Source organism: Cydia fagiglandana, chromosome 14, assembly GCF_963556715.1.
Source record: "Cydia fagiglandana chromosome 14, ilCydFagi1.1, whole genome shotgun sequence".
NCBI classification, from domain to species: Eukaryota; Metazoa; Arthropoda; class Insecta; order Lepidoptera; family Tortricidae; genus Cydia; species Cydia fagiglandana.
Window position 1 is genome coordinate 7,580,712 of NC_085945.1, and position 27,320 is coordinate 7,608,031.

A 27,320-nucleotide genomic window follows, 5' to 3' on the forward strand; every position below is an offset into this window, starting at 1 on the left:
CAAATAAATGGTACATCTTTTTTATTTAATTGTCTCAAAGGTGCTGTCACCTCGGACACATTGGGTATGAATTTTGACACATAATTAATCATGCCCAAAAAACGCAACAATTCTTTATGAGTACTATAGGTTCTTTCATTTCTGTAATAGCTTTAATTCTGTCACTATCTACTTTCATTCCTTCTGTTGTGAGAACATGCCCTAAATACTTTACCTCTTGTTTTTTGAATTGACACTTTGCTCTGTTAAACTTTATTCCATACTCTTTTGCTTTTTCAAACACTTGCTTTAAAATTTGGTCATGTTCACTCTCTGTCTGTGCATGAATTAGTATGTCATCTATGTAAATTTCTACATCTGGAATGCTACCTAAAATACTACTGAACACTCTTTGAAACACTTCTGGACTGGACGCTAACCCAAATGGCAATCTATTATAAAAATATCTCCCATAAGGGGTGTTAAATGTTGTCAACTCTCGACTGTCTTCCGACAAACTTATTTGAAAAAATCCTTTATTGGCATCTAATGTGCTGAAATATTTACTACCTTTCAATTTAGCTGTTATCTCTTCTAGGGTCGGGATTTGAATATGTTCTCTCTGTATTTGAGTATTTAAATACTGAGGGTCTAAACATATACGCAATGATTTGTCAGGCTTCCTAGTCATTACTAATGAACTAACAAACTCGGTGGGTGTCTGCACTTTGGATATAATCCCTTTTCTTTCTAAACTATTTAACTCCTTTTTTAAATCTGACATTAATTTAAAAGGCACATGTCTACAAGACTCTATTTTACCTGTTGCACCCTCCTTCAACTTTATTTTGTATTCATAATTTTTTATTTTTCCAATCCCTTTAAACAACTCTTCATAATTTTTTATATCTATTTTTTCTGTCACAGCCTGTACTTTTCTTTCTACTAATTCTATTTCTTCCAATGTAGGCAACCCTAATACTGGCACATAATCATTCTTACATACCTGGAAGTTTATAACACATTCTTTGTTTAATATTTTACACTTCAAGTTAAGTTCACCAACTGTAGAAATACTTTCTTCACTATAATTAGTCAAATGACAATTTGATTTTTCAAAGTGAAATATGTTCATTTTGTGGCATAAAGATCTGGGTATTATATTACAAGCAGCTCCACTATCAAGCTTAAATTTGAAATCTTTATTCTGCTCCACAAAATGGACATTTTCATACCAACTACTACTTTTACTTTTCTTATTGCTAACCGTTGAAATGTCTATCTCTTGTGAATCGCTGTCACTCGTGCCTTGGTCTTCAGGATTTGTACTACCATAATACTGTACTCTTACTGTACCTATCTTATTCCATCTGCACTTCTTAATAAAATGTCCCAGCTTGCCACACTTGCTGCAAGTTTTTCCATACGCTGGACACTTATTCCTTTCATGACTGTAGCCACACCTGTAGCACTCTGCATGATGTCTGCTTTCTTGACGATGGTAGGTAGATCCACTTGAACTGCCTTTACTGCTACTGGCTGACGCTTGCTGGCCTTGATGATGGTAAGTTGATCCGCTTGAACCGCCACCTTTACTGCCACTGGTTGCTGCTTGCTCTTTTCTTGCTATTGGTTTCTTCTAATGACCTGCACCTCTGTTTTTTCTACTGAGCTTTTTCCTTGTATTTGTTTGACTTGTTCATTAGCTAGCTCAGCTGCTTTACATATATTGATCGCTTTTGTTAGTGTCAAATCAGGTTCCCGGAGTAATCTATCTGTCAGTTTCTTATTGAAGACACCTGATACTAGCTTATCTTTTATTAATCTATCTTCTAGTGTACCAAAGTCACATTCTTTGGCCAACTTTTTCAATTCTGTTAAGTAATTGTCGAAATTCTCACCCTCAAGTTGATTTCTAGTGAAAAATATCTGAGAATTTACACTTAGGTTTTTTCGAGGTATGAAATAATTCTCAAACGCCGCAATAACTTCAACATATGTAGCTGATTCTTCAAGATTGAGCGTGTTGTAAATATCTATACAAGCCTCACCCATGCAGTGTAGCAATAATGCTACCTGTACTTGATCATCTTTCTTGTCAGCTCCGCTTGCTTTTCTATATAACTCAAATCGTTGTTTCCATTTTTTTAAATCATTGTTGTTCAGTTTTTCTGGTGGTTTTAGTCCCACAACGCCATGCTCTGCTCCTTCCGCCATTTTCTCGCTTCTTTTATTCTTACTATTTTTCTTGTTATGACTTGTTTCTTGAAATCTTCATTTGTTTTCTAATATTTGGTCTTCTATGCCGCAGCGCCATGTAATGTTCATAGGTTTTAAGTATGAATAATATATTTAAAGTCAAGAGCTTGTTAATCAACATGAGTTTTATTCAGATCCATTATTGCAAGTCCCATAGATAATCTATATTCTATTTAAGGCCGCTACACACTTATTAACTTAAGTATGATTCACACTTATAACATTTAAATACTTTAATTCGTATGTGTATATGTATCCTAATTGCCGGTATTACGGGAAATCCCGGTAAATTTATTAGCAAAATTTAATTGAGTCCGTCTCCATACTACTCAACAACAACCAGAGATGTGAAAAATACTTTATAATAAGTATTTAAATACAAAATGCTAATACTTCCTTGATATACTATTTCAAATGCAAAATACAAAATAGTTTTTGAATTTATATTTAAAATACGAAATAGGTATTTACAAAATACTTTTTTAAAATACAAATACTTTGCTATAAAAGGTACTCTGAATAGTGAATACCTAGTCTGAATTAAAAAGTATTACTCGGAATTTCCGAGTTGAAAAACTCTTTTTATTCTTTGAAAACAGTGTGTCAATCAGTCCTCTATCTAAAGTGCAAATTTCTAGTTGTTTGCTCATATTAACCGGAAGGATGGATGGATGATTGTTTTTAACGGCCAATTTTTAAAAGCATAAATTTAGATATGTAATATTTTACAGCTAGTATAGGTAATACCTCTCGTTAGTGTAATGAAAACGTCACGTTTGTGTTTCACCAGGGCAGAAAAATTTGTTCTCCTCTCGTGCCTTGAAACCCTCGCAACACTCATGATTCTTCTTTTTTAACCACTCTTGTGGGTCATGTGCGACGTAACTAAATATATTCAACAGTTCCATTTTAAAAGAATGAGAGAATTGCCAGGATTGTAACATCAGAAGAGATTGTAACTCTTACCTAAATTACCTACTATAAAGTATTTTGTATTTTGGAAATAGAAAATAGGTCCCAAAAACTATTTCAAATAAAATACAAAATAGTTTTTATCAAAAGGTATTTAAATACAAAATAGGTATTTTGCATTTTAAATACAAGTATTTCAAATAAGTCACATCTCTGACAACAACGCGGTGTAGGTACTGAGGCCGAAGTTTAGGTATAAAAGCATCCGAATTTCCGATCCCTGTCTATGACGGCTGATCGGCGATCACGTGGTGCTGCATTGCTTAGAAAACGAAGCTCCGGCCCGGCCCCGGCCCGGACTAGCGTGAGTCATCCATTAGATAAAAGTCATTTCTATACACGGTAGATTTTGAATGAAAAATAATGTTTGCCATTCGTGATATCGTGATTCATCGTATTTAATACAATTTTCCAGTAGAAGTAATGACTATTATTAACCGAATTCATTTGATTTGTGTGAATGAAATTTCGATTCAAACACCTAGGTTCAAGGTTAAACGTATTATAATGCATCAAATAACACGTGCAGGGCCATAAATACAATAGTATCAATGCGCGTGGGTTTGTGGGTATGGCGTAGTACATATAGGCGTTTTCACTAAACTGTGTACCAATGAACGGCCGGTTAGCAATTGTCACAAAACTGACGGGCAATGTCAATGTCATTTTGTCAGGAATGTGACGGTTAGACGTTACTGGAATACAACTTAAGGCGCGCATAATTGAAAATGTCCACATACACATACCTACAACAGAGTTTTATTATTGGCTAAATACGTTATGGCGCTTTATTTAATATTGACTGTGCCAAGTTACTGTCCACGTTACTGTCAGAGAGAGAATGGAAACATGACTCTCGGATTATTATGGATTACAAGTCGGATTTAATAAATGTGATGTTGTTCGCTTATTGTACGGTCTATCGTCGTCGTCTGCCTTGTTCGTGGACTGATGGGACTTTGTCCTGTGATTGTCATGTCGAATTTTTAATTTAAATGTCTGTCCAAATATGTATGTCAGCCAGTCAGTCAGTCAGTATATGTCAGGTCGCCACGGAGGTTGGAAGCCTCACTTATCATTCAATTCGTTTATTTTGACAGAGTATCTCGTTAAATTTCCTAGTTGAGCTTCGAAAAGTATGTCGTTTACTGCTATCACTGTGTGTGCTTACTTTTTATTTTTGTGTTGGGTGTAAATTTCGAGTATTTCTGACCGAGCAACTGCTTGTGCTGAATTTTTTCTAATTTGTGTCCGCTGTAGATGATTTTAAATACTGGCAAGCCTTTTTCATGTCATGTCGAATTTTGAATTTAAATGTTCGTCCAAATGTGTATGTCAGTCAGCCAGTCAGTCAGTCGGTCTATGTCAGGTCGCCACGGAGGTTGGAAGCCTCACTTCTCATTCAATTCGTTTATTTTGACCGAGTGTCGCGTTAATTCCTAATTCCCTACTATCCCTAATTTCCTAGTTGTGCTTCGAAAAGTATTTACGTTTACTGCTTTCACTGCATATAATTTTTGCGTTGGGTGTAAAGTTTCGAGTATTTCTGACCGAGCAACTGCTTGTGCTGAAATTTTCTAATTTGTGTCCGCTGTTAATGATTTTAAATACTTACTGGCAAGCCTGTTCTAACAGTTTGTTTTGTTTATAAACCGCACTGCTTTTTGTTCTAATTATTTTTGCCGGTGGTAATGATACTGATAAAGAGTATATTGTAGATGTAGATGAAGTAACCGTTGATGTGCTTCTTATTTCATTGTAGGTAGCTACAATTCCAAAACTGATATTTAGTTCCAAAATTGCGAGTTGCTCCCTTCCATTCTTCTTCTCTGCGTGGGAATACCTACATACCTAAATTATGGAGCTTTTAATGAAAAGCATGTGGCAATAACAAAACCTAAAAAAGTGGCTCCTTATACTTTAAGTTTTAACTATAACATACCATTGTATGACTCTAGTAAATGCAGATAGAGAATTCATATATTGTCGGAGTCGGAGCACATGGAAAGATTGCTCCGATATCAATATCTGGAAATATTGGGGAAATAATTCTCTGAATTTACCGACTTCTGCGACATTATATACAAATAACGAATACCTACCCGTATTTTTTATTGGCGATTGAGCATTTTCACTTTAAAAAAAAATAATGAAACCATTCCCACACTTGTCAACGAGAAACATTTAAACCTTCAATTATAGATTGTGCAGGTTAAGTAGGTATGCGTTTCTAGGGTTTGCGAGGGATGTGATTTTAAGGACCAATAGAATCCCTGCAGGCCGAGCGAGGAAAACAAATGAAGTTATTCTATTGGTTCTTTATCATGAAAATGTATTCGGAATGATAAGTTCCAAATTTGGTGACTTTCAAAAAGCTATTCCTCTTGAGTCATTAAAAGCTGCTAAAGTAACTGTAGCATGCTATTTTTTTTTTCTGACGAGAGAATATTATTCGTTTTATAATACCTACTGATCCCTAAAAAAATATTTGTTATCCCCTTTGGAGTGTACAAGGGTTAAAAATCGTTTCAGTAGGGCGAAGGCCGTCAGGGATGACCTTACTTTCAGTTCTGAAGGGAATATTTGACAAATAAAGTCTGAATAAATAATAATAAGTTCATTATTATATTACATTTTTATTTACCAACTTTAATAACGAATAATCTCAAATGTCTCTTACCCTTCATTGCTGTTGTATGGAACTGACATGAGAAGTTCCAGTTTGTCTAAAAACTTTAAATAATGAAATATCCACGAAGATGGGACGTAAATTTCATCGGCTGCACATCCAGAGTATTTGGAGCTCATTTTATTTCATTTTAACCCGTTCCTGTAATTAATTCTTAAAGTGTTTATTTTCTTTTGACGTCTGTAATTTTTTCCCCATGTTGTATGGGACTGAGACGTTCCAGTTTTTCTAAAAACTTTAAATAATGAAATATCCACGAAGATGGGACGTAAATTTCATCGGCTGCACATCCAGAATATTTGGAGCTCATTTTATCTAATTTTAACCCGTTCCTGTAATTACTTCTTAAAGTGTTTATTTTTCTTTTGACGTCTGTAATTTTTTTCCCCATGTTGTATGGGACTGAGACGTTCCAGTCTTTCTAAAAACATTAAATAATGAAATATCCACGAAGATGGGACGTAAATTTAATCGGCTGCACATCCAGAGTATTTGGAGCTATTTTTATTTAATTTTAACCCGTTCCTGTAATTACTTCTTAAAGTGTTTATTTTTCTTATGACGTCTTTATTTTTCCCCATATTTAATTTTAGTATAAATTGGTATACCTACGTTCAAGGAATGCCTTATTTTTTACTTCCTTTTTCACATACCTACTGAGGATTAGTTGGATCCCATAAAACTGGTAAAGATTCATACGTCATTATAAACTGTTTTAATAAATCGTGTTTACTTATTTCTTCGTAATTCCAGAGCGTTTGGACCTATTTTTATTTTTATTCCTTCCTATAATTCCTTTTTAATGTGTTTATTTTTCTTTTGACATCTGTAATTTTTTCCCCAGGTTTAATTTGTGTGTATCTTAATTTTTTTCCACAGATTTAATTTTATTATAATTGGTAAACGGTTAAAGACACCCCTTTTATAGTTCCTTTTTGACGTCTTTTTCACATACTGAGGATTAGTTGGATTATATGAATATATAAGGATATGAATCCAACTAATCCTCAGTTATTTCCAAGCTAAATTATTTTAAACGGGTTACTCATTATTACATGTTTTCAATTCGCAAACGTGAATTGAACTATTCTCATTAGCGTAATGTAATGTTATTACCACGAATTTGGTTATTGTGTAACACATTTGCATAATGTAAACTTTACATGCATTGGATAATTTCATAACTTTTAATTTGGTAACTAAATCAGTCAACATTATGAGAATGGAACTTTAAAAGCGACATTTTTTAGATTTTAACAAAGATAAATAGGTATATTAAATGACATTATGATTATAACAAATAATACGTAAAAACTAAACTAAATCATGACTTAATCTAAAGTAAACCAAAAATAAATTTTAAATATGCTTGCGGCATAGTACCGAAACGATGAACAAAGCTGCCAGCTCTTAGGTCACCGGTGGCGTCTGAGCTTCTTCGATATGTCTTTGAAGAGAGAGCGCCAGGGACCCATATATGGATCAGGGTCTCGCCGAATGGCTTTTATTACCTTGGCATAGAGTAGGTACCTATAACAGAACTTAGTATGTTACGTTATATGTAATCAAAGACCGGCTTAGAACAAAATGGGATTTTTCTCCAAGCCGAAACAAACAAGTCTGGTAAACACGAAAGGAATCCATCACACTTGGTTGGGCGCAAACTTTTTATTGAGTTTACTTTTTCAGGGGTTGTTTCTATTTACCTAATGCTTATTTCCTGTAACTACCTCATGGATACATTTAGAGGAACGCAAACAAAGAAGTTTCATTGCTAATTATGAAATAACTTTAGGTGTTGTTTTTTTTTTTTCCTAGCCTACTTTGGTGTCCCACTGCTGGGCAAAGGCCTCCCCTCGTTTTCTCCACTCGACCCTGTCATCGACATTTTCCCACCATTTGGGGTAGAATGTGTCCAAGTCGTCCCGCCATCTCCTTTTCGGTCTGCCTAAACTCCGGTCTGCACCGTCTACTGTATTAGGTGTTGTAATCCAGCAAATTACGAGAAAGGTGGGGTAAGATGAACATCGTTTATTAGGGTTCCGTACCCAAAGGGTAAAACGGGACCCTATTACTAAGACTTCGCTGTCCGTCCGTCCGTCCGTCCGTCCGTCCGTCCGTCTGTCACCAGGCTGTATCTCACGAACCGTGATAGCTAGACAGTTGAAATTTTCACAGATGATGTATTTCTGTTGCCACTATAACAACAAATACTAAAAACAGAATAAAATAAAAATTTAAATGGGGCTCCCATACAACAAACGTGATTTTTGACCAAAGTTAAGCAACGTCGGGAGTGGTCAGTACTTGGATGGGTGACCGTTTTTTTTTGCTTTTTTTTTTTGTTTTGCATTATGGTACGGAACCCTTCGTGCGCGAGTCCTACTCGCACTTGCCCGGTTTTTTTATTCCGGGCAAGACGAACAGTATGAGCAAAGACGAGGGAATTTCGATAGCTAAAGTGGAAAATAATCAATAAACCAGGCAGTCGACTAGTTTGGATGGATTTATTTTGCGAACTGACAAACAACAACATAAACAGTCAAAATTACATTCGTATTTAAATATGGAATTAAAAAAGAACTTAAGACTAGACATAGATAATAGTGTAAACGTATCAAAACCTATTTACATATACACCCTTAACATCCCACCCCCTTGTGTGCGAAAGCACACAAAACTAGCCAGACTAGATATAAATTGAGACTTTATGCCTCTAATCTGACCAATTTTTTAGAAGGTCGACGAAGAATTCCACCTGATGTGGCTACGTCCACCACCCTGACCACTCCGTCTCTGCCAGGGAATGTAGCAACGACGCGGCCGCGTGGCCAGGTTCCTCGGGGTAGGTTTTGGTCTACAATGATGACTAAGTCGCCAACAGTCAAGTCGTGCTCTCTGTTCTCCGCTATCTGGCGAGGTTGCATGGTTGGCAGAATTTCTTTTACCCATCGGTTCCAAAAGTGGTTGGCCAATCTCAAATAAATAAATTTTCCTAGAATATTATGAAACAGCTCCGGCGATTGTAAATATTCTCGTAGGCCGAGTAATTTCATAGTAGATAAAGAATTGCGTACCTTGTTAGCGAAAATACCTATCTCCTTTAGGTCAGGCCCGAGCCGAGGCAGCGTTTTCAAAATCTGTACTTCGCCGAAGACAATCATTTCGGGACAAGCAAATGTACGTTCGAGTGCTGCCATGATATCTTCGGAAGCTGCCGCGGTGTTGAGTAAAGAGGCGACGGCCTCCCGGGCGGGCCCGCGGAGTGCGTTATATAGACGCGCCGTATTTTCTGCGGGGTAATAAGAAGTTTTAGTACTATCAAATAAGTATTTAAATTGAAGCCATTGTGACGAGTTGCCATAGAAAGTTGGAAGCTCAATTTTAGCTTTTCTTGGCACGTCTCGTGCGGCGAGCGCTTTAGCTGCGGCAGCCGTATCGGCAATAGCTTGTAAAAGCGTAACAGAGCCGGTTATTGGCTCGGTTTGGTCTTGACGGCGGCACTCTTCATTTTCATGATCATTATTAATAAAATCAATCACTGCATTATCGTGGCCGTTTTGACGTTTGACGTTTTCACGCAATAAAGGTGAATTAATACGGTTATTTACTACATTACACTCTACAGTAGGTTCTGGCCGTAAATTTATAGGGGGATCGGCAGTCATGGTGGTAACTACCGCTATATGAGGCGGAATAGTTACACCCACTTCGGCCCGTGTGTCTACGGGTTGCCTTTCCTGATTTACGTCACGAACCCAAGATGCTGTACGAGAATATGCATTACTAACCGTGTGATTGGATCGCTCCTCGGCTTCTAAGGCGACTATTTTCGCTTCAAGTTCAAGCTGTTCTACCTGTTTAACCTGCTCAAGGAGTTTCCGTTGGTTGTCGAGCTCGCGTTGAAAGAGCTCCTGTTCCCTTTCTATGCTTTTGCGGGCCAAGTGGGCCTCCGCGGTCAATCGTCGTGCCCTGATCGTGGCCGATGATCGCGTAGAGCCCGAAGCGCGAGACCTGCAACTGAGGGGAACATTAACTTGTTCGGCGCTGGTGCCGGTTGGGAGGCACTCGCGAGACGTCCCGGGGATTTGCGGGTCGGAAGCCGCGGGTGGTACGGTGGCGTCGGCCGCACCGTGGTCCAACTTTTTGGACTGGCCGAGCCTACCCGTGGCAGGGGTACCCGTTTCCGAGCGCGTCATTTTAGCGCTTTTAGCCGACTGCTTGGTTTTAGATCGCAAGATCATGAGTGAGGAAGAAGGACCAAATAAAGAAGAGGGAATTTCGATGGCTAAAGGTGGAAAATAATCAATAAACCAGGCAGTCGACTGTATGCAACGGATTTATTTTGCGAACTGACAAACAACAACATAAACAGTCAAAATTACATTAGAATTTAAATATGGAATTAAAAAAGAACTTAAGACTAGACATAGATAATAGTGTAAACGTATCAAAACCTATTTACATATACACCCTTAACAATGAGGATTCTATACAAGTGTTTGTCTTGTCCCGGTGATAGTCTTACCCCACCTTACCTTAATTAAAGGACGTTTTTACTACATTGACAAATTACTGGAAGTTTATACTACATTGACATATATGTAGAAGAGCGGGGGTCTAGCCAAGATAACAATAGTCGATAGAAAATGCTAAACGAAACTTTTTTTATTAAATCTACAATATTTACCTAGAAGGAGCCTTTATCAATGAGTCATGTCGGCTCCGTTGGGCCTCTACATTGCATGAGTTTCAATAAGTGTTACTACAATCGAAACTTAAAAAAATGTATGGAAACGTGACTTTTTGTCATCTTCTGGTGTTTGTCGAAGTTTTATAGTGTTGTTTTCAGAATTCTATTTCATAAGAGATTAACTTATTCAAATTACAATTTACAACAATTTCTATAAGACGAGCTTTTCAGATAAGATCAGAAGACATTACACAAAATGATTGCAGGACAAAATATATTACAATTACTGAAAAGTATGACGATGCGTATGACTTTCATTTGCATCTTAATATCGACTACATAGCTCGATATAACCTTACCGTGCAATGAAAACGCCGATCCCTACAGCTAGGTATTACCTACTTTCTATAGCTTTATAGAGCCTTCGCCCTTCGGTCCTACTAGTACTTGGCAAATATCTCCTCTTAAAAGGGCACCTGAGGCCTCTAACTAAGCAATTAGGCCAATTTACTGGGACATAAGTGAATGATAGCCGTCTGTTTAAATAGGTTTACCCACGTTTGACCTCAAACAGCCTAAATAAATTAACAGGACAAGGGGTAATATAATGTGACTAGTTTCGAGAAAGCCGATTATGAGTTCAATAATTCACATTATTACAAAATATCACAAGTCCAAATTGGGTTACCTACATCTTTATGGAGTTCGAAATCTGCCTTGGCGGTACGTTGCCAAGAATTAAGTTTTTATAGGCATACCATTTAAAAACCTATAAGTAAACCTAGTTTTTCGTTAACTATCTCCATAGGATACTAAAATTGTTTATACGACAACGGTTTCACTCACTTGAAGTGTTAGTCGCAATTTAAAATATGTCTCACGAAAGTTTAATATCGAAGATACTAAATATTTAGAAGCGGAAAAACGTTTTCTCTTTTTACAAGCTTTTATTTAGTTTCACCTGATCGTTGTCTGTCTGTAGGTGTGTAATCAAATCTTGCAAGTTAAATTTGATTCACTTCCCGATTTCCGATTGAGCTGAAATTTTGCATACATATGTAAGTCGGGTGACAATGCAATATTATGGTGTCATCGAGCTGATCTGATGATGGAGACCGGAGGCGGCCATAGAAACTCTGTGATAAAAAAACGAAACCTAATTGTGTTTGGGGTTCTTAGAATTGTCTCGATGAGTATTAGTTGCCTGTGGAAAAAAAGTACAGTCGTCGATAAAAGCTTGTACCAAAAATGAAATTTTTGCCAAAAACTTATTGTATGGACGATCACGTGCTATAGTTCTCTCTTATCGATCAATTTTCTTTGTCATGTAAACGGTACTCGCTGTCAGTTTTCATCCAGATATTCCAGATATTTTCGTGTACTCCTGAAGATTTCCTTTTGCGATGTCGCCGTTTTTTTTCGCGATGGCCTTGTCAATTATGTAGGCCTGACAGCTGACAGGCAGGCGGGACAGCGCGAGCTGGTTAATCGGTGGAATCTCAAAAGAAGTATACCTATACCTACTACCTATACCCGTGCCGCGAGTCACTGACAGTGTCAACACTATTTAATTTTAATCTATAATATTTATTCATTTTATCATTTAGCTGACATTGTTTCTTTATTTATTTTTCTTTCTTAGATATAGGTATAACATATAATGTAATATAACAGTCGTAAGTCTCATGTAAACGTTATGGTGCTACACTGTAAGTTTATGTTGAAATAAATAAATGAAAAAATGAAAATGAAAATATACGCTAACTAGCGACAAACAAACAAACACACAAACAGACAAACGCGGCGGGGGACTTTGTTTTATATAAAATGTAGTGATGTCTCCGTAATTTACTTTTCAATCACATATTCGGAAAAGGGCTTTTTCTTCCCTGCTAGGAGCGATCAAAGTAGCACTTTTCCTCCTTGCTAGGAGGGATCAAATTTTCTGTTTAGTTTCACAGGTATAAAAGTTAATTTGAATTGAAACAAGCTAAAATACAATATATTTACTTACTTAAGAAATCTGATTGTTTTAATCCACTTTATATTTATTTGTCATGAGGATTATTAACCCTCATCAAGGCAAAGGCTAAATTGCCACCACATGTGGCGTTTCAAACATGTTTTATACTCGTATATTCAATAAGTAGGTTAATCCAGATGGAATTTAAGCAAAGCGTGGGTTGTTTTTTTCATGTGGAGTAATTCCTGCTAATAGGGAAATCTTCCTTGTCACATCTCCCCTGTCACAACCCACCTTAGTCTCCCCTAATAGTATAAATACGATAGGAGTTCTGTCTGTCTATCTGTTACCTTTTAACGCTTAAAAGTCGAACCGATTTAGCTGAAATTTGGAAAGGTTCGAGATAATTAAAGGGCCTACATAAAAGAAACATGTTCCGAAGGACCCGTAACAAAGTTTCTTAAAAAGATAACGATGATTGTAAAGTCGGCTGTACACACTCGAGAATCTCGGCACCGCTCCAGTTACAATCGGAGTAAGCGCGAGCGAGGAAGAGCGAGACGAGAAGGGAACAGCATATACACACTCGTTCTCAGCCTATCTCGTGGCAGTGGGGAGACACTCCTGACTTCGGTCAAACTCGGCTCCGCTCGGCTCAGCATTGCTCCGAGCAATTATTAGGGTTGGCACCACTTGACTTCCTTTTGGGTGCAATACCACAGATAAGATAATTTTTGACAACCCTTGATTTTTGACAACCCTTAATAGCCGAAAGGGATGGTAGTAGTAGTAGTAGTAGTAGTAATCACTTTATTGTACACAACACAGGTGATGATGAGATGATGTTCATATATTAGAAAGGGCCAGCATGATTCGACCCTGAACCGCTGTCAAACTTCGTTTTTGTAGGAAGTTTCCTTTCTGTACGGTAGTACTATTATTTCTTCTGTGCTCGTGGTCTCTCGACGAGTGTGTACACGTACAGCCCACATAATACATATAAAGGATGACTCACGTGTCCGGGCCGGAGCTCTCGGCGCTTACTTTTCTACGTGATGCTTTCCATAGAAAACGATGCGCCGGAAGCACCGGCCCGGACACGGCCCGGTCCAACGTGAGTCATCCTTAATAATAGATTGAAGCGGAATAATGTCATTTAAATAACTTAACAATCTGCAGCGCACGAGCTCCCAGAGGTAATCTATATTCCATGGCTACCGGTTACACAGAGCAGTCTGAAAACAGAGGGCCTACCGCGAACCACGTTCGACGTGTTGCCTCTCTGTCGTACTTGTAAATTCGTACGTAAGTGTAACAGGGAGGCAACATCGAACACGGTTTGCGGTAGGCACTGGGATATTACTTAGAGTTAGACCAAGAAAAGACTGATTTTGATAGCTCACGCAGTGCCAGTGTTATTTAAACGTCATAATTTCATAGAAGTTTGACGTTTATTTGTTTATTTACATACATCTGTAACTTACAGCTAACAAGCCAAAGCGTCACAAATATTAATATATGTCAAGTATTATATTATTATTATTATTTCTAACAAACATGTCATTGTAGCTTAAAATAGCAGTAGTCACATTAGGATTTTTCTATTACACTTTTACATTTTTCAATCAAACAATACCAGTTTAATATAACACTTGCACTGCGTGGGCTATCAAATCCGCTGCAGACTTTTCTTGGTCTGACTCTAGACGTTTATGCTTGATAACAGTTTAGTTCGGGTTAGCACATTATTATTGGCGAATTTAAAAAAAAACTTCAAGACTTCAACATTTATTCAGCAATTAGGCCAATAGGCACTTTTACACTTTTCTCAATTCTCAATACAAAGTGTAAAAACAGTAGGGATCCGTTTAAAGGCATATTCGATATCGTGTTCAGATTAAGAAAAAGTAGAGGATAAGTTGTTTTGACTCGATTTTATTTTGACTTTTGTATCGTGGAGTGGACTTGGACGACGTGGTTGGAATTGGAGAAACATAGTTTATTTTACTCAGGGCAAGCGAAACATGAGGAGAGTCAGGAAAGTTCTTCTAAGTATTTTTAAGTTAATTCTATTAATGTATTAGTTTTATTTGTAGTATTAATTATCAGTCAATTTACTTTTTAATGTCTTTAAGTTAGAGAACTGTTTATTTTTCCCACAACAATTGTTTTTTTGTGTTTCTTTTACCTTACCTAACCTTACCGCCAACCTATAGATTAATAGTTAATTACGATACAAGTGCGAAAAATAGGATTCGCAAATGTATCGCATATATATTTCGGACCAAGAATTATTATTATACCATAGCGCGGAAATTTGTTTTATACACGTTCACAAATATCAAATTACGTATTTTTTGTATGCATGAATACACTACAGTACCGATTGCTGAGCGGCTACCGCAAAAACCGAAATTCGCAAATTGCGGGGATCTTTCTCTTTTACTCCAATGAAGGCGTAATAAGATTGTAACTAACGTAAACTAAAGCAAAACTAACAATTCTATGGATACGATTTAACTAAAATAAAGAATTAACAGTAATAATTACTATTTTTTATCTTCCGTAACTCGTAGGAAGCTATCTGTGTTCTATATTCTGTGGTAACATACACCTTAACGAGATCACGCAAATTGACTGGACATTTTCATAATTGCTTCATACTATTCATAGTATAAGATATATTCAAATGAAAAGTAATAATTTGGTCAAGCCCGAGATAGCTCGAGGCATTTAGTGTTCCGTACGGCTACCATCAGTTTGGCATTGACATAAACGATATCGTGAACGTAATTTACTTCCTATAGGTATATCTCTTTCGCACTAATATGTCAGTACGAGCGAGATGCATAGAAAGTAAATTACGTTCACGCCCACGGTAGCGTTTATGTCAATGCCAAACTGATGGTAGCCGTACCGCTCGCATCGTTACATTTTACAAAGGTTGTTTGCCTGTTTTTAGGATACCGTATTCAACTACACACACAGAATAATAGTACAAAGTGTCTAAGTGCGAAGGCCGAAGGCCGAGCTTTAGCAAAATGTCATCGCTTTAGCACAGAGCAATAGTACAAGTGTCTAAATGCGAAAGCCGAAGGCCGAGCTCCGCGTAGGGCCGAAGGCCCGAAGCGTCCAGGATGTTAGTACTTAAACACAGAACAATAGTATAAGTATCTAAATGCGAAGGCCGAAGCCCGAGCTCCGCGTAGGGCCGAAGGCCCGAAGCGTCCAGGCTGTCAGTTCTGTGTTTAACCACTGACATCTTGCAGGCTTCTGGCCTCCGGCCTTCGCATTTAGACACTTGTATTAATTACCTGTGTTTAGAACTGACCTCCTGGATGCTTCGGGCTTTCGGCCCAATGCGACTTCAGCCTTTGGATCTTGCGACTTAGACACTTGTACTTAAAAATACTTGGAAAAGTTACGGGAGGCGTGCGTCTGTCGGACGCTTCGGATCTTCGAATCGCTCCTTCGGCCTTTGCATTTAGTTAGATTCTTGTACTATTGCTTTGTGTTTGAATACCGAAGTCGAGCATCTCGCGAATGCTTGATGTATTATAATAATTTAGAGTAAGCGCGCACCACGATTTTTTGTCCTGCGATAATTTTGTCGCAGAAATGCAACGTATGTGTTTATATGTTAGTGCGCGCATATGCGACAAAAAAATCGCTGCGATTTTAAAATTGTGATTTGTCAAATTGTCACATTTTTCCGCGATTGTTCGCGACGCGATTGTCGCAAAGTGAATTGCAGCATGCGGAGTTTGTCACTCACCCCTCCTTACTTACTTAAATACTTACTTACTTAACCTAACTATAATATAAACCCCCTTTAGATTTTTACCCCTAAAATATGGCCATGTGATCATCTAGCTAGTAGTTAGGACCCCTCGAAGAGAACCGCGGTAACTTCAAATTCTTTAATGAGTATCAACTAAATTTTGGACTCAAGTTTTATTTATTATTCCCTAGGTTTTAGTAACAGCTATTTATGATAATAAAATCATTAATTATGAAAGTAAGAAATAATTTAAGGAAAATCGAGTTATAGATATAATAAAAATATTCAGACTTTATTAGGATAATGTAAGTGAAGCTGTAAATTTTACATAATGTATTTGAGTGTTGCAGCATATATGATGATATAAATATATAAAAATGTTGTTGGTAAAATCCTGCTACGCCTATTAAGTTCCCGGGATAACATAGAAGTAGCACTCCTGAGGTAAGCTCATTTACACCCTAAGATTTCAAGGATAATTACAGTTAACTATCAACTTCTAAACGATGTGTGATTTATTCACACGTGCTACCCCGTATGCCCGATACAGGTCTGGGAACTCCTAGTCCAGTCAACAAGGTTAGTCGGAACACCTACCCTACCATTTTAGCCGGAAGGGCTATGACCAGCACTTCGTAACCTAAGCGCACCTAGATGACTATGAAAAGAAGTGCCAAAGTATCCATCAGTCATCAAAATTACTTATCTTTTTTTATATTCAAAAAGCTAGGGATGCTAATCCCTTAATCCCATTCCCCAGAGCTGATAAACTAGACAGAATTCCTAGTTCTCTAGATGTATAAACGAAGCACCGAGTTATCTACTAATGATTATGTTTAATGAAACTGAAATATCAAGATGAGCATTATTTCACTCAACTTTCCCAATGGACTACTCTTGTCTTGCCAAAGGGGTCCCTAAAACAGAACTAATCTTCGATCCTTCCATCTCAGATCAGCCTGTACTCCTAAACCCTGCTTGATATTTAAGTATTGATTATGAAATACCATGAAAACCTGATTGAACCACTCAGTACCTCGCTCCTACACCAGACAACCAGAAATAAAATATTAAACTTTCCCCGTATAAATTTAGAATTAGGAAGATTTAGACAGCTCAGTTCTTTACCTTTTAAACACACATATTTTAGGATAAAGAAACCATATTTTTAAACCTTCTGTTAGAAATATATATCAACCATGTATAATTTATGGAGCCTAACTAAAAAGGACGTTAATAGACAACAAAAGTGTGTGAATCTACCCTATTCCTACCCTTTGTCCCTAATCTAGTATAACCAAAGCACAGTTCATTCTTACCATTGACCTGGTACTTTGGATTATACGCAAGTGTAGTCCCTACGAGAAGCTGTAAAGTTCAGCGAGCGATTCTGAGAATTGCAACCTATAGGCTCGTGTAGTGTGTAGCTCCCCCTTCTGCGCTCGCAAGCTAGGATGCAGAAAGTAAGCCGGCCCTATTCCGTGTATATAAATGAATCAGTAGCCTAGCACACGCACGCACCAATCACAAGGGAAACTCTGCCGCGACAAAGACTAAGTGTAATATCAGTCACGACAGAAGCCTCACCCCGCAACCAGCACTAGCACGACCAAGAGCACCGAAATATATAAATATATTTAATAGGAGACCTAGTCTCAATTACTGCCGACTTCAGTAGGCAGGGATTACTCCCAATGACGCACACGTGACGTCCCTACATCCATCTAAACAGTTGGACCTTGAGACTAGTGAGATATCTCATCTCTTATGTTGATATAAAAGAGATGCCAAGTCCTCTCAAACTTGGAGCAAAAGACTCCTAACCATCCAATCCTTTGGCACCGTTAGGCGGAGTGAATGATTAGCAGGACATACTGTCAGTCCAAACAATGATCTGGCTTTAAAATAGCAAAAATACCCCATAGAAAACACTAAAATAATTAAATTATTACAACATTAAACGTACTTAACTGAAAAGTGAAATTCCCTAAACACTGTCATCCATATTTAACGTTACGAGAAATTCTTCCCGTAAAATCAAACACAAACACAATTCCAAGCACCAGCCATGCAACGACATTGTCCCTGCATAACGTGACGGCACTTAGAACACACAATGTAGGAAACTTCACAATAAACTAAAATCCCAAACATGGCAGTAAAGAAACTCCACAATAGTCTATGCCTAGCGTTACGACGATATTGTCCCCGTAAAACCAAACACAGACACAAATTCTAAGTTTAAATTTACCAGGATAAGTCCAAGTAAAAACAAACACATAGAAAAAGTAGCAGAGTAACTTCACTTACCAATATTACGTTACACCCGAAAACCAGAGTCACTGCTAGTCCGATGGTTGAAGAATGAATGATCCCGAGCCGACGGTCCGCTCCGCCTTTTATACCTTTTTCTAGCGACGTACCGGCGACCTATGTGACATATTGGCGATTAAACGGTGACATATTTGCGACATACTAGCGTCTCGCGACATACTAGCGTCCTATTAGTGACATGCTGGCGACAAGATGCGACATTCTGGCGACCCATTGGCGACATACGACGTATTGGCGACCGATTAGGGACATACGACATTCTAGCGACCTATTAGGGACAAGCGACGTATTGGCGACCGATTAGCGATATGCGACGTATTGGCGACCGATTAGAGATAGGCGACGTATTGGCGACCTATTAGGGATAGGCGACGTATTGGCGACCTATTATGGATAGGCGACGTATTGGCGACGTATTAGGCATAGGCGACGTATTGGCGACCTATTAGGGATAGGCGACGTATTGGCGACCTATTATGGATAGGCGACGTATTGGCGACGTATTAGGGATAGGCGACGTATTGGCGACCTATTATGGATAGGCGACGTATTGGCGACGTATTGGAGATAGGCGACGTATTGCCGACGTATTAGCGACCTATTAGGGATAGGCGACGTATTGGCGACCTATTAGGAATAGGCGACGTATTGGCGACCTATTAGGAATAGGCGACGTATTGGCGACCTATTATGGATAGGCGACGTATTGGCGACGTATTAGAGATAGGCGACGTATTGGCGACCTATTATGGATAGGCGACGTATTGGCGACCTATTAGGGATAGGCGACGTATTGGCGACCTACTAAACCTCCATTCACCATTAAATTCCATCAAATCTACCACTGTGTTGCCAGTAAAATGAAACGTTTTATTAATAGTAACTATATTATCGGCGGAAGAATGCACATTAGTAAATAATTTACTATTAATTTTAAATACAATATTTAAATGCTTATTTTAAATAATCAGTCTTCTAAAAAAAGCTGTCCCATTAATTAATATTGAATTATAACTATTTTGAGGTAGAAAAGTTCGTATTGAATTGGTAACACTTCAGGTCTAAACAACATTTGGTATTCCGTTTTAATACAATAACATTATCGCCTTACGATGTGCGTATATTTTTATACCTTAAAACGTAAATTCGAAAACGACAAGTACAGGATAGTGTAAAACGACCTTATGGGTACCATGATGGATTTATGGCGGCCATGACACTTGTCAAGTCAAGTTGTCACTTCATTCGGCATCTGACGTCTGTCTTGAGCGCTCTAATGTTTTCCTATCCCGTCGTGGTGATTTCCTTTGTTAAGTTTTTCGTTAAGTTTGTGTTGTTTCTTTTTTTTGATACTAATACTGTGTTAAGTTTGTACCGCGAACGTGAGTTTTGCTTTTACGAAAGCAAAATGGAACCTGTGGCAGGTCCCTCTCACATGAAGGAGAATATTTCTCTTTCCCCTATAAATATTTACTATGTAAATAAAAAAAATATCTAAGAGTCGAAATATAGGCGACACATTTACCGAAAGCCCTGCATTAAATGTCGTTGTGTTGGCTGCGTTTCAGTAAAGGTATAAAAAATGGAGTGTATATTTTGACGTAGCTTTCATATTCCATACAAAAAGGGATTTTATTAAGTACGTTCTTTACCTTCAGTTAGATAATTCTATTTTATATTATCAGAAAAAGGTTGGTGACATCTGATCCGTCATACTGACGTTGACAGATGTCATTGTGACAGTGACATTTCTTGGTAGATTTGATGGAATTTAATGGTGAATGGAGGTTTAGGGATAGGCGACGTATTGGCGACCTATTAGTAACATATGACTGGGGTCATGATTGCAACATATGGGCGACATATTGGGGACATAACAGCGACATATTGGCGACATAATAGCGACATATTGGCGACATAATAGCGACATACTGGCGACATAATAGCGACATACTGGCGACATAGTAGCGACATACTGGCGACATAATAGCGACATATAGGCGACACAACAGCGACATAATAGAGTCATTCACTACTAGAGGCAAGGGTCATAATAGCGACATATTGGCGACATGACGGCGACTAATAAAGATAAACATTATTCCAAAAGTACCAGGATACCAGAACTGCGGAAGAGGTCGTTTCCCTCGAAACCTATTAGTGACATGCAACCGACAACAGGTGACTTATTAAGAAAACGTTTACCAAAAGTACCAGGGTACCAGAACTGAGGAAGAAGCTATTAGCCTCGTGGCACGTAACGACGTTTGATTCTAGAAGAAAGATCATAAGTTACAGATTGTTTTACTAAACCATGTCCTAAATTTTAAGGTTCACTTTCTCTTACTTCAGATCAAAAATCATGTCCCTTTCTCTCACACAGTTTAGAGAAAGACGAAGCTATTTTCATTGATATTTACAGACACATAGACGTTAGCCGTGTAGACAGTTTGAACAGACCAAACAATAATAAAAGGGAACGTTCGAATACTCTCCGCGCGCGAATTTTTAAACATTATTTTACTTTGGGATTTTTTTACTTTGTTTATTTGTAAGTTAAAATAAGGATTAATTAAAATAAAAATAAAAAACATGTGTAAGTAATAAACCTTAGAATCACGTGCATCAAGTTTCAATCGTTAGAATATTAGATGGAATTATGAGTGAAATATGCGTCTGAAGAGGACATCAGTACTACAAGGTGTTTCTTTCTATTTTCTGCGTTTTGTAATGAAAAATAAGGCCAATACTAGGTAATAGGCATACGACTAGTCACAAGTTGTATGGCCCCGCGCGCACTATGATAATAAAATCGCACCCCGGCCGGACCTCAGTCGGCATTTCGCTCTCCAAACCCCAACATCTCGGCACCTGCATCTCCAATGGAGTCTCAAAATGAGACGCTAGATGTTGGCCATTTACATATGGAAATAGACGGGGATCACCTTTGTGTTATAAATGCTCAGTCATACAGCAATCGCATATTAAAGACACGTTTCATGACAAGCGACTGGTACGAAATCCATGTTGAGAATGAACAAATCGTCGAGTTTTTCATCGCAGTGCGCGCAGTGAATTTTCTGCGATATATTACAGCGCGATTCTAAAATCGTGTCGCAAAAATTAAAATCGTGGTGCGCGCTTGGCCTATAATACCTTACATGTATACTCCTTCAATTTGAATTTAGAACTCATTACCTTAAATGTATACTCCTTCAATTTGAATTTAGAACTCATTATTTTTTTATGCCATATATATAGACTTTAATATTATTTAGAACTGCTAAAAAACAAGATCGGCTTACTTTAAATATTTCGTCAATTTTACCTTTGTTTCTAAAAACTGTGATATTTAACTGTCATATACTATTAATGTCTTCCAAAATTATTTTCTCGTAACAGGACTGAGGGGCTACCGCGAAAACCGAAATTCGAAATTTGCGGGGATCTTTCTCTTTTACTCCAATGAAGGCGTAATTAGAGTGACAGAGAAAAATGCTCGCAATTTGCGAACTTCTATTTTCGCGGTTATAGCCCTGAATCTTGTTGCTCACCGATCCGTTCAAAAATATACATAAGTACTGAATATAATTAATAGTTATTATAATTATACAATTAATACAGAAATGTAATGGTACTTAATGAAAAGGAATATTGTGTATATTGTTTCGACGAATCAGATACTCTCAATAAAATCTATACATGAGGCCAAAGCTGTTCATAAATATTGAATGACTTTATTATCTCTATACGCCTTACTAACTCTATGTGTCCTATTGTGGAAAAAAAAACACAACGACAGTCAAGAACGGAATTCTTAATTTGAATTTTTCAGATTTTTGAGATGCCTACTCCATTGGTTGGAAAGCCCGTTCGAAATTGAAACTTATTTGCAATATAATAAGGTCGTATTTTGTAGATGTCTCTCATACTTATAGTAGGCTATTGAGATAAAATTAAATATCCCACAAAAATAAGCAAGCAGGATTAAACTTTGTGTCAAAGACATAAGTCATAAATTTCAATGCCAAAGTTTTAACTAAGGATGTTTCTCGCTAATTATGAATTGACCAGTGTAAGCATCAGTTAGCTAGCCCTAAGCAACCAAAGGTCAAGCTGCAGTTGAAAAACTAATAAAGATAAAGTTAAGCTGATAATTTTCCCGCCGTCTCCATGCTTCTTTAAGTTGGGTATTGACTGGTCAGCTGCCTGTTAGCTATAGTTTTCGCGAAAATCGCCAGGACAGAGGTGAAAATTTTTGTATGAAAACTAGCAACTTTAAATGCATTTTTTGACGAAACTATTGCAGTCTAAAATGAAGTCAAAATCAGTCCATCGACTCAATTTTTTGCAAGCTTTCTAATGGTACCCCACACATTTCTTACAAATGAAAAAAGTTTCAGCCTACCCCTCTCAACCCCCTAAATTTCCCCCTTTAATAAGAAATAAGCAGTTTTTACTTATTTACAATATGAGTGGTGGTAATTGCTATAACTGTTCCAAATTTTAGGTATATATGTCAAACGGTCTCTGAGAAAAACGTATTTAACTGATTTGCAAGACCGAAGTGATCCCATAAGTGTTCCGTAAACAAAGTTTTGTACGGAACACTAAAAATGACAAAATTTGTGAATAGAATCAGGCGTTACTTTGCGAAAATCCATATTAATTAAAACCAAAATATTTGCGAATTTTTTTCGTGGATTAGCATAGTAATATTTTGGTTTTTAATGACAAAAATGTAAGGGTAGATGTCGCTAGGCGTCCACTTAGGCGTATATGAAGAATATGGTTGAAACATTCGCTGTCAACAAGTCTCGGTAGCTCAGTTACCTAGTAGGGTGTCGTGTTGGTATCTCGGAGTTGCGAGTTCGACTCTGATCCGAGACGATGAGTTTTTCACTATTTCTAAGCATTAAGCACCCTGTGTTTGGTACATCGTTTGCCAAATTAAAACGGCAGATAGGTTGAGTCATTTGCTATCTGCTCATGTCTAGAAAAAAAAATTGCCCATGTTTTTTGTACTACTGCTGAAGTAAAAATTTGAAATTTACGAAAAGCGGCCTTAGAACTGAAAAAAAAATGTGCGCAAAATTAAAAATTTCTAGGCCTGGGAAGATAGCAAATGACTCAACTCAACCTATTTGCCGTTTTAATTTGGGTAACGATGTACCAAACATCCTGTATACAGGGCGTAATCAAAATAATGGAGTTACGTTTAAAGGCATCTTCGGTACAATACCGAATTCGGTAGCGATATTCGGTGTTCTAATTCGGAAATAGTTGCAGAAAAAAAATTTTGACGCGAAAAATTTTTGGCCTTTGTATAAAGGGTTAGGTAACTTTGACAACTGCCAAAAAAAAACGGGCAAATGCGAGTCGGACTCGCGCACGAAGGGTTCCGTACCATAATGCAAAAAAAGGCAAAAATAAAAACGGTCACCCATCCAAGTACTGACCCCGCCCGAAGTTGCTTAACTTCGGTATAAAATCACGTTTGTTGTATGGGAGCCCCACTTAAATCTTTATTTTATTCTGTTTTTAGTATTTGTTGTTATAGCGGCAACAGAAATACATCATCTGTGAAAATTTCAACTGTCTAGCTATCACGGTTCGTGAGATACAGCCTGGTGACAGACGGACGGACGGACGGACGGACGGACGGACAGCAGAGTCTTAGTAATAGGGTCCCGTTTTACCCTTCGGGTACGGAACCCTAAAAATGCCAAACCCGCTGAAAATTTTTATCTTTTACTTTTTCCTAATCAGAACACGATACCGAATATGCCCTTCAAGGGATCCCTAGATCCCTACGGTTTTTGTTACAGCCTGGTAACCCGTATTAAGTATTCTGTAATCATACACTTTGAAATATTTAACAAACATGATTTTATCCGAAATGTATCCTCGTATTTACTTTCATGTTAAATTAAAATATGTTAATTATTCATATTTATGTGAAAGCAAACTTCGTTAAAATATTACGTTATGTTATGCTAGCCAAGTCAGTTGTCCCATTTACATATAAGACGTGTAGCGAGTCGAATGCCGAGGCGTACATAGAGATGCCCCGAATAGTGAATTTGGCCGAATACCGAATATTAGGCCTCAACCCAACTCTCGGCCGAATACCGAATATTCGGCGACAGAATATTCGGCATGAAATGGGAACATTTTGAGTCACAATTATTATGAAAACTGTTCGCCAACAAATCACAACTTTTGCTAACATACTTATATTTTTATGTTGAACAGAATCAATTAATGTAGTTAGAGTCAATCAAAACAGACCCATGATAAAAATAAAATATTTTGTAATCAACAAATGCTCAAAAACGTACCATGGTATTTAACTAACTTTTCAAGAATACATTATATACCTATGTAGTTTTTGGTTATTTTTTTGTGTAATTTTTCTTTTTAGGTAGTGCTTAGGTACTTTATAGGTGCAACAGGTATTTGGTATTCGGCCGAATAGCAGGCAACATTCGGCCGAATACCGAATATTCGGCAAAGTAGCCGAATAGGCCGAATACCGAATAGTTGCCGAATATTCGTGGCATCCCTATATAGCGTACACCGTACAGCCACTTGCTATAATATTTTAGTTTTCGAAGGTCGCAAAAATATGTGACTCGCTGTTATGGCTCTACTAATAAGATCGTGTCAGATAGGTATTTTTGCGGGCTTCGTCCGACCGAATACTCGTACGTGGTTTTCGCGCTATTACCTATAGGCAAAGACATATTATGTAACTTCGTATAAGATGAATTAAGTCTAAGGAAAAAACGTGCCTCCGAAATCAAGAAAAAGTCCTTCTCGGATAGATGCCCCATATACCTTTAGCCTATGCTCAGCTAGATGGCGTGACGACACCGTTTCATATTTAACAATTTTAACACATGGATATCAGTGAATGAACATTGATCAAAATGATATAAAAATAATAAAATCATTTATACATATGTACATTTTTTTGATAATTTTATACGTTTTCGTTTTGAGTTTTAGTCGTGTGTCGATAGATGGCAGTTAATTTACTGTGACTACAAAATTTACAATGACATTACCCCTCTATACTATCTATTCTTTTTGCTATAGGTTATACCTATACTAGACTTCGTCTGCATGCGAATGATGATGATGGATAAAAACTACCCTATGACCTTTCTCGGGCCCCAAACTATGTCTATAGCCTCTATAGTACCAAATTTTGTCCAAAACGGTTCAGCGGTTTAGGCGTCAAGAGGTAACAGACAGGCATACTTTCGCATTTATACTAATTTCCGCTATCTTAAGGTTGTCTGGAAGAGATCGTTTTTAGCGATAAGCTGTACCTATTATTTCCTTTGGTTGGAATATGTGCAATAAAGAATATTTTATACGGTGTTGCACGTGTGTACATTTACAGTACATACCTTACCTATGGATAGTATTTATATATTTTTTATTTCGTAATGTTTTTACTGCCTTGTGATATCGAGCCAGACACAATAGACGCTCTTATATTATTATTGTCTACTTGTTCAATGAAACAAAAGAATTTATATTGACATTTATAGGAGGGCGGGGACCGTAAAGGTGACATTATAGACGTATCAAACACTGTGGTAATATTATATAAACTGTCGCGTTACGTGCTCTGCCAATGAATTGGTAGAGCACGCAACTGAGCAGTTGGAAGGATGAAGGGTGAAGAAATGAAAAGTAAAGACTCAGGGGTAGGTAACGTTTATTTTTCCAGGTATAAGTGGTGGGTCAATATGGCACGGCTGGGAACTTAAATTGTCCAACAACACCGGGAAGTTGTAGTAGCGTGGTAGCACGGTGCTCCGGGGTGCAGCGCCTGGGAAACGCGTTCCCACGCACAGGCGCGCGGCGTCAAGGAGGGCGCGATCAGGCGCGCGGCGTCAAGGAGGGCGCGCACAGGCGCGCGGCGTCGAGGAGGGCGCGCACAGGCGCGCGGCGTCGAAGAGGGCGCGAACAGGCGCGCGGCGTCAAGGAGGGCGCGCACAGGCGCGCGGCGTCGAGGAGGGCGCGCACAGGCGCGCGGCGTCGAGGAGGGCGCGCACAGGCGCGCGGCGTCGAGGAGGGCGCGCACAGGCACGCACAGGCGTTCAGCGAGGGTCACCAAATCAGAGGCTTGTAGTAGATTTGCGTTTGTAATTTATAGTGAAAGTATTTATATAGTAAGTTACGCCAGGAAGAGGAGGGTTTCTTGAAGGTGCGGGGCCTCACTTGGCCCCGCACGGACCCTTAATTTCGAAAATGCTCGGATGAGAGCTGACGAAGAACTCCACAGAATGACGGTTGTTCCGCTTTTATACCTGATTCTTTAGAACATCTCAAGAATCAGATTTACAAGATTTGAAATTTAAAAATAGTCGAGTACCAGTTATGATTTTACCAAAATTTTGAATAACCTTTGCCGAAAGTATACATACTAGTCTTTTTAGTGGTGAAATCCGAACAGTTGAAAGCCGATTGACGGGTTACGTCAATCATCTTACAAAATATAAACAATGAAAGAATCCCGAAAAATACAGCGATAATATTAACAAAAATCCCCTAGATTTATATAAAATAGTTGGAAAACCCTAAAGGTATGTATTTAGGCGGCTTAGGGCCGCATTGCATATGGAAAGTTATA

At 38.0% G+C, this 27,320-nt stretch overlaps 2 protein-coding genes across 2 annotated transcripts in view; one reads left to right on the forward strand and one right to left on the reverse strand.

Moving 5' to 3' along the window:
* LOC134670998 (neuropeptides capa receptor-like) overlaps nucleotides 1–27,320 on the forward strand; it is a gene marked incomplete at its 3' end in the record, with an annotated part of 60,946 nt that overhangs the window by 23,244 nt on the left and 10,382 nt on the right. The window lies entirely within an intron of this gene.
* On the reverse strand, nucleotides 8,952–10,240 carry LOC134670670 (uncharacterized). The gene is made up of 2 exons (XM_063528486.1): nucleotides 9,691–10,240; nucleotides 8,952–9,191 (listed from the first exon to the last, which is right to left on the reverse strand). The coding sequence occupies exons 1-2, from the start codon at nucleotides 10,141–10,143 to the stop codon at nucleotides 9,060–9,062; spliced, it is 585 nt and encodes a 194-aa protein (XP_063384556.1). The 5' UTR covers nucleotides 10,144–10,240; the 3' UTR covers nucleotides 8,952–9,059.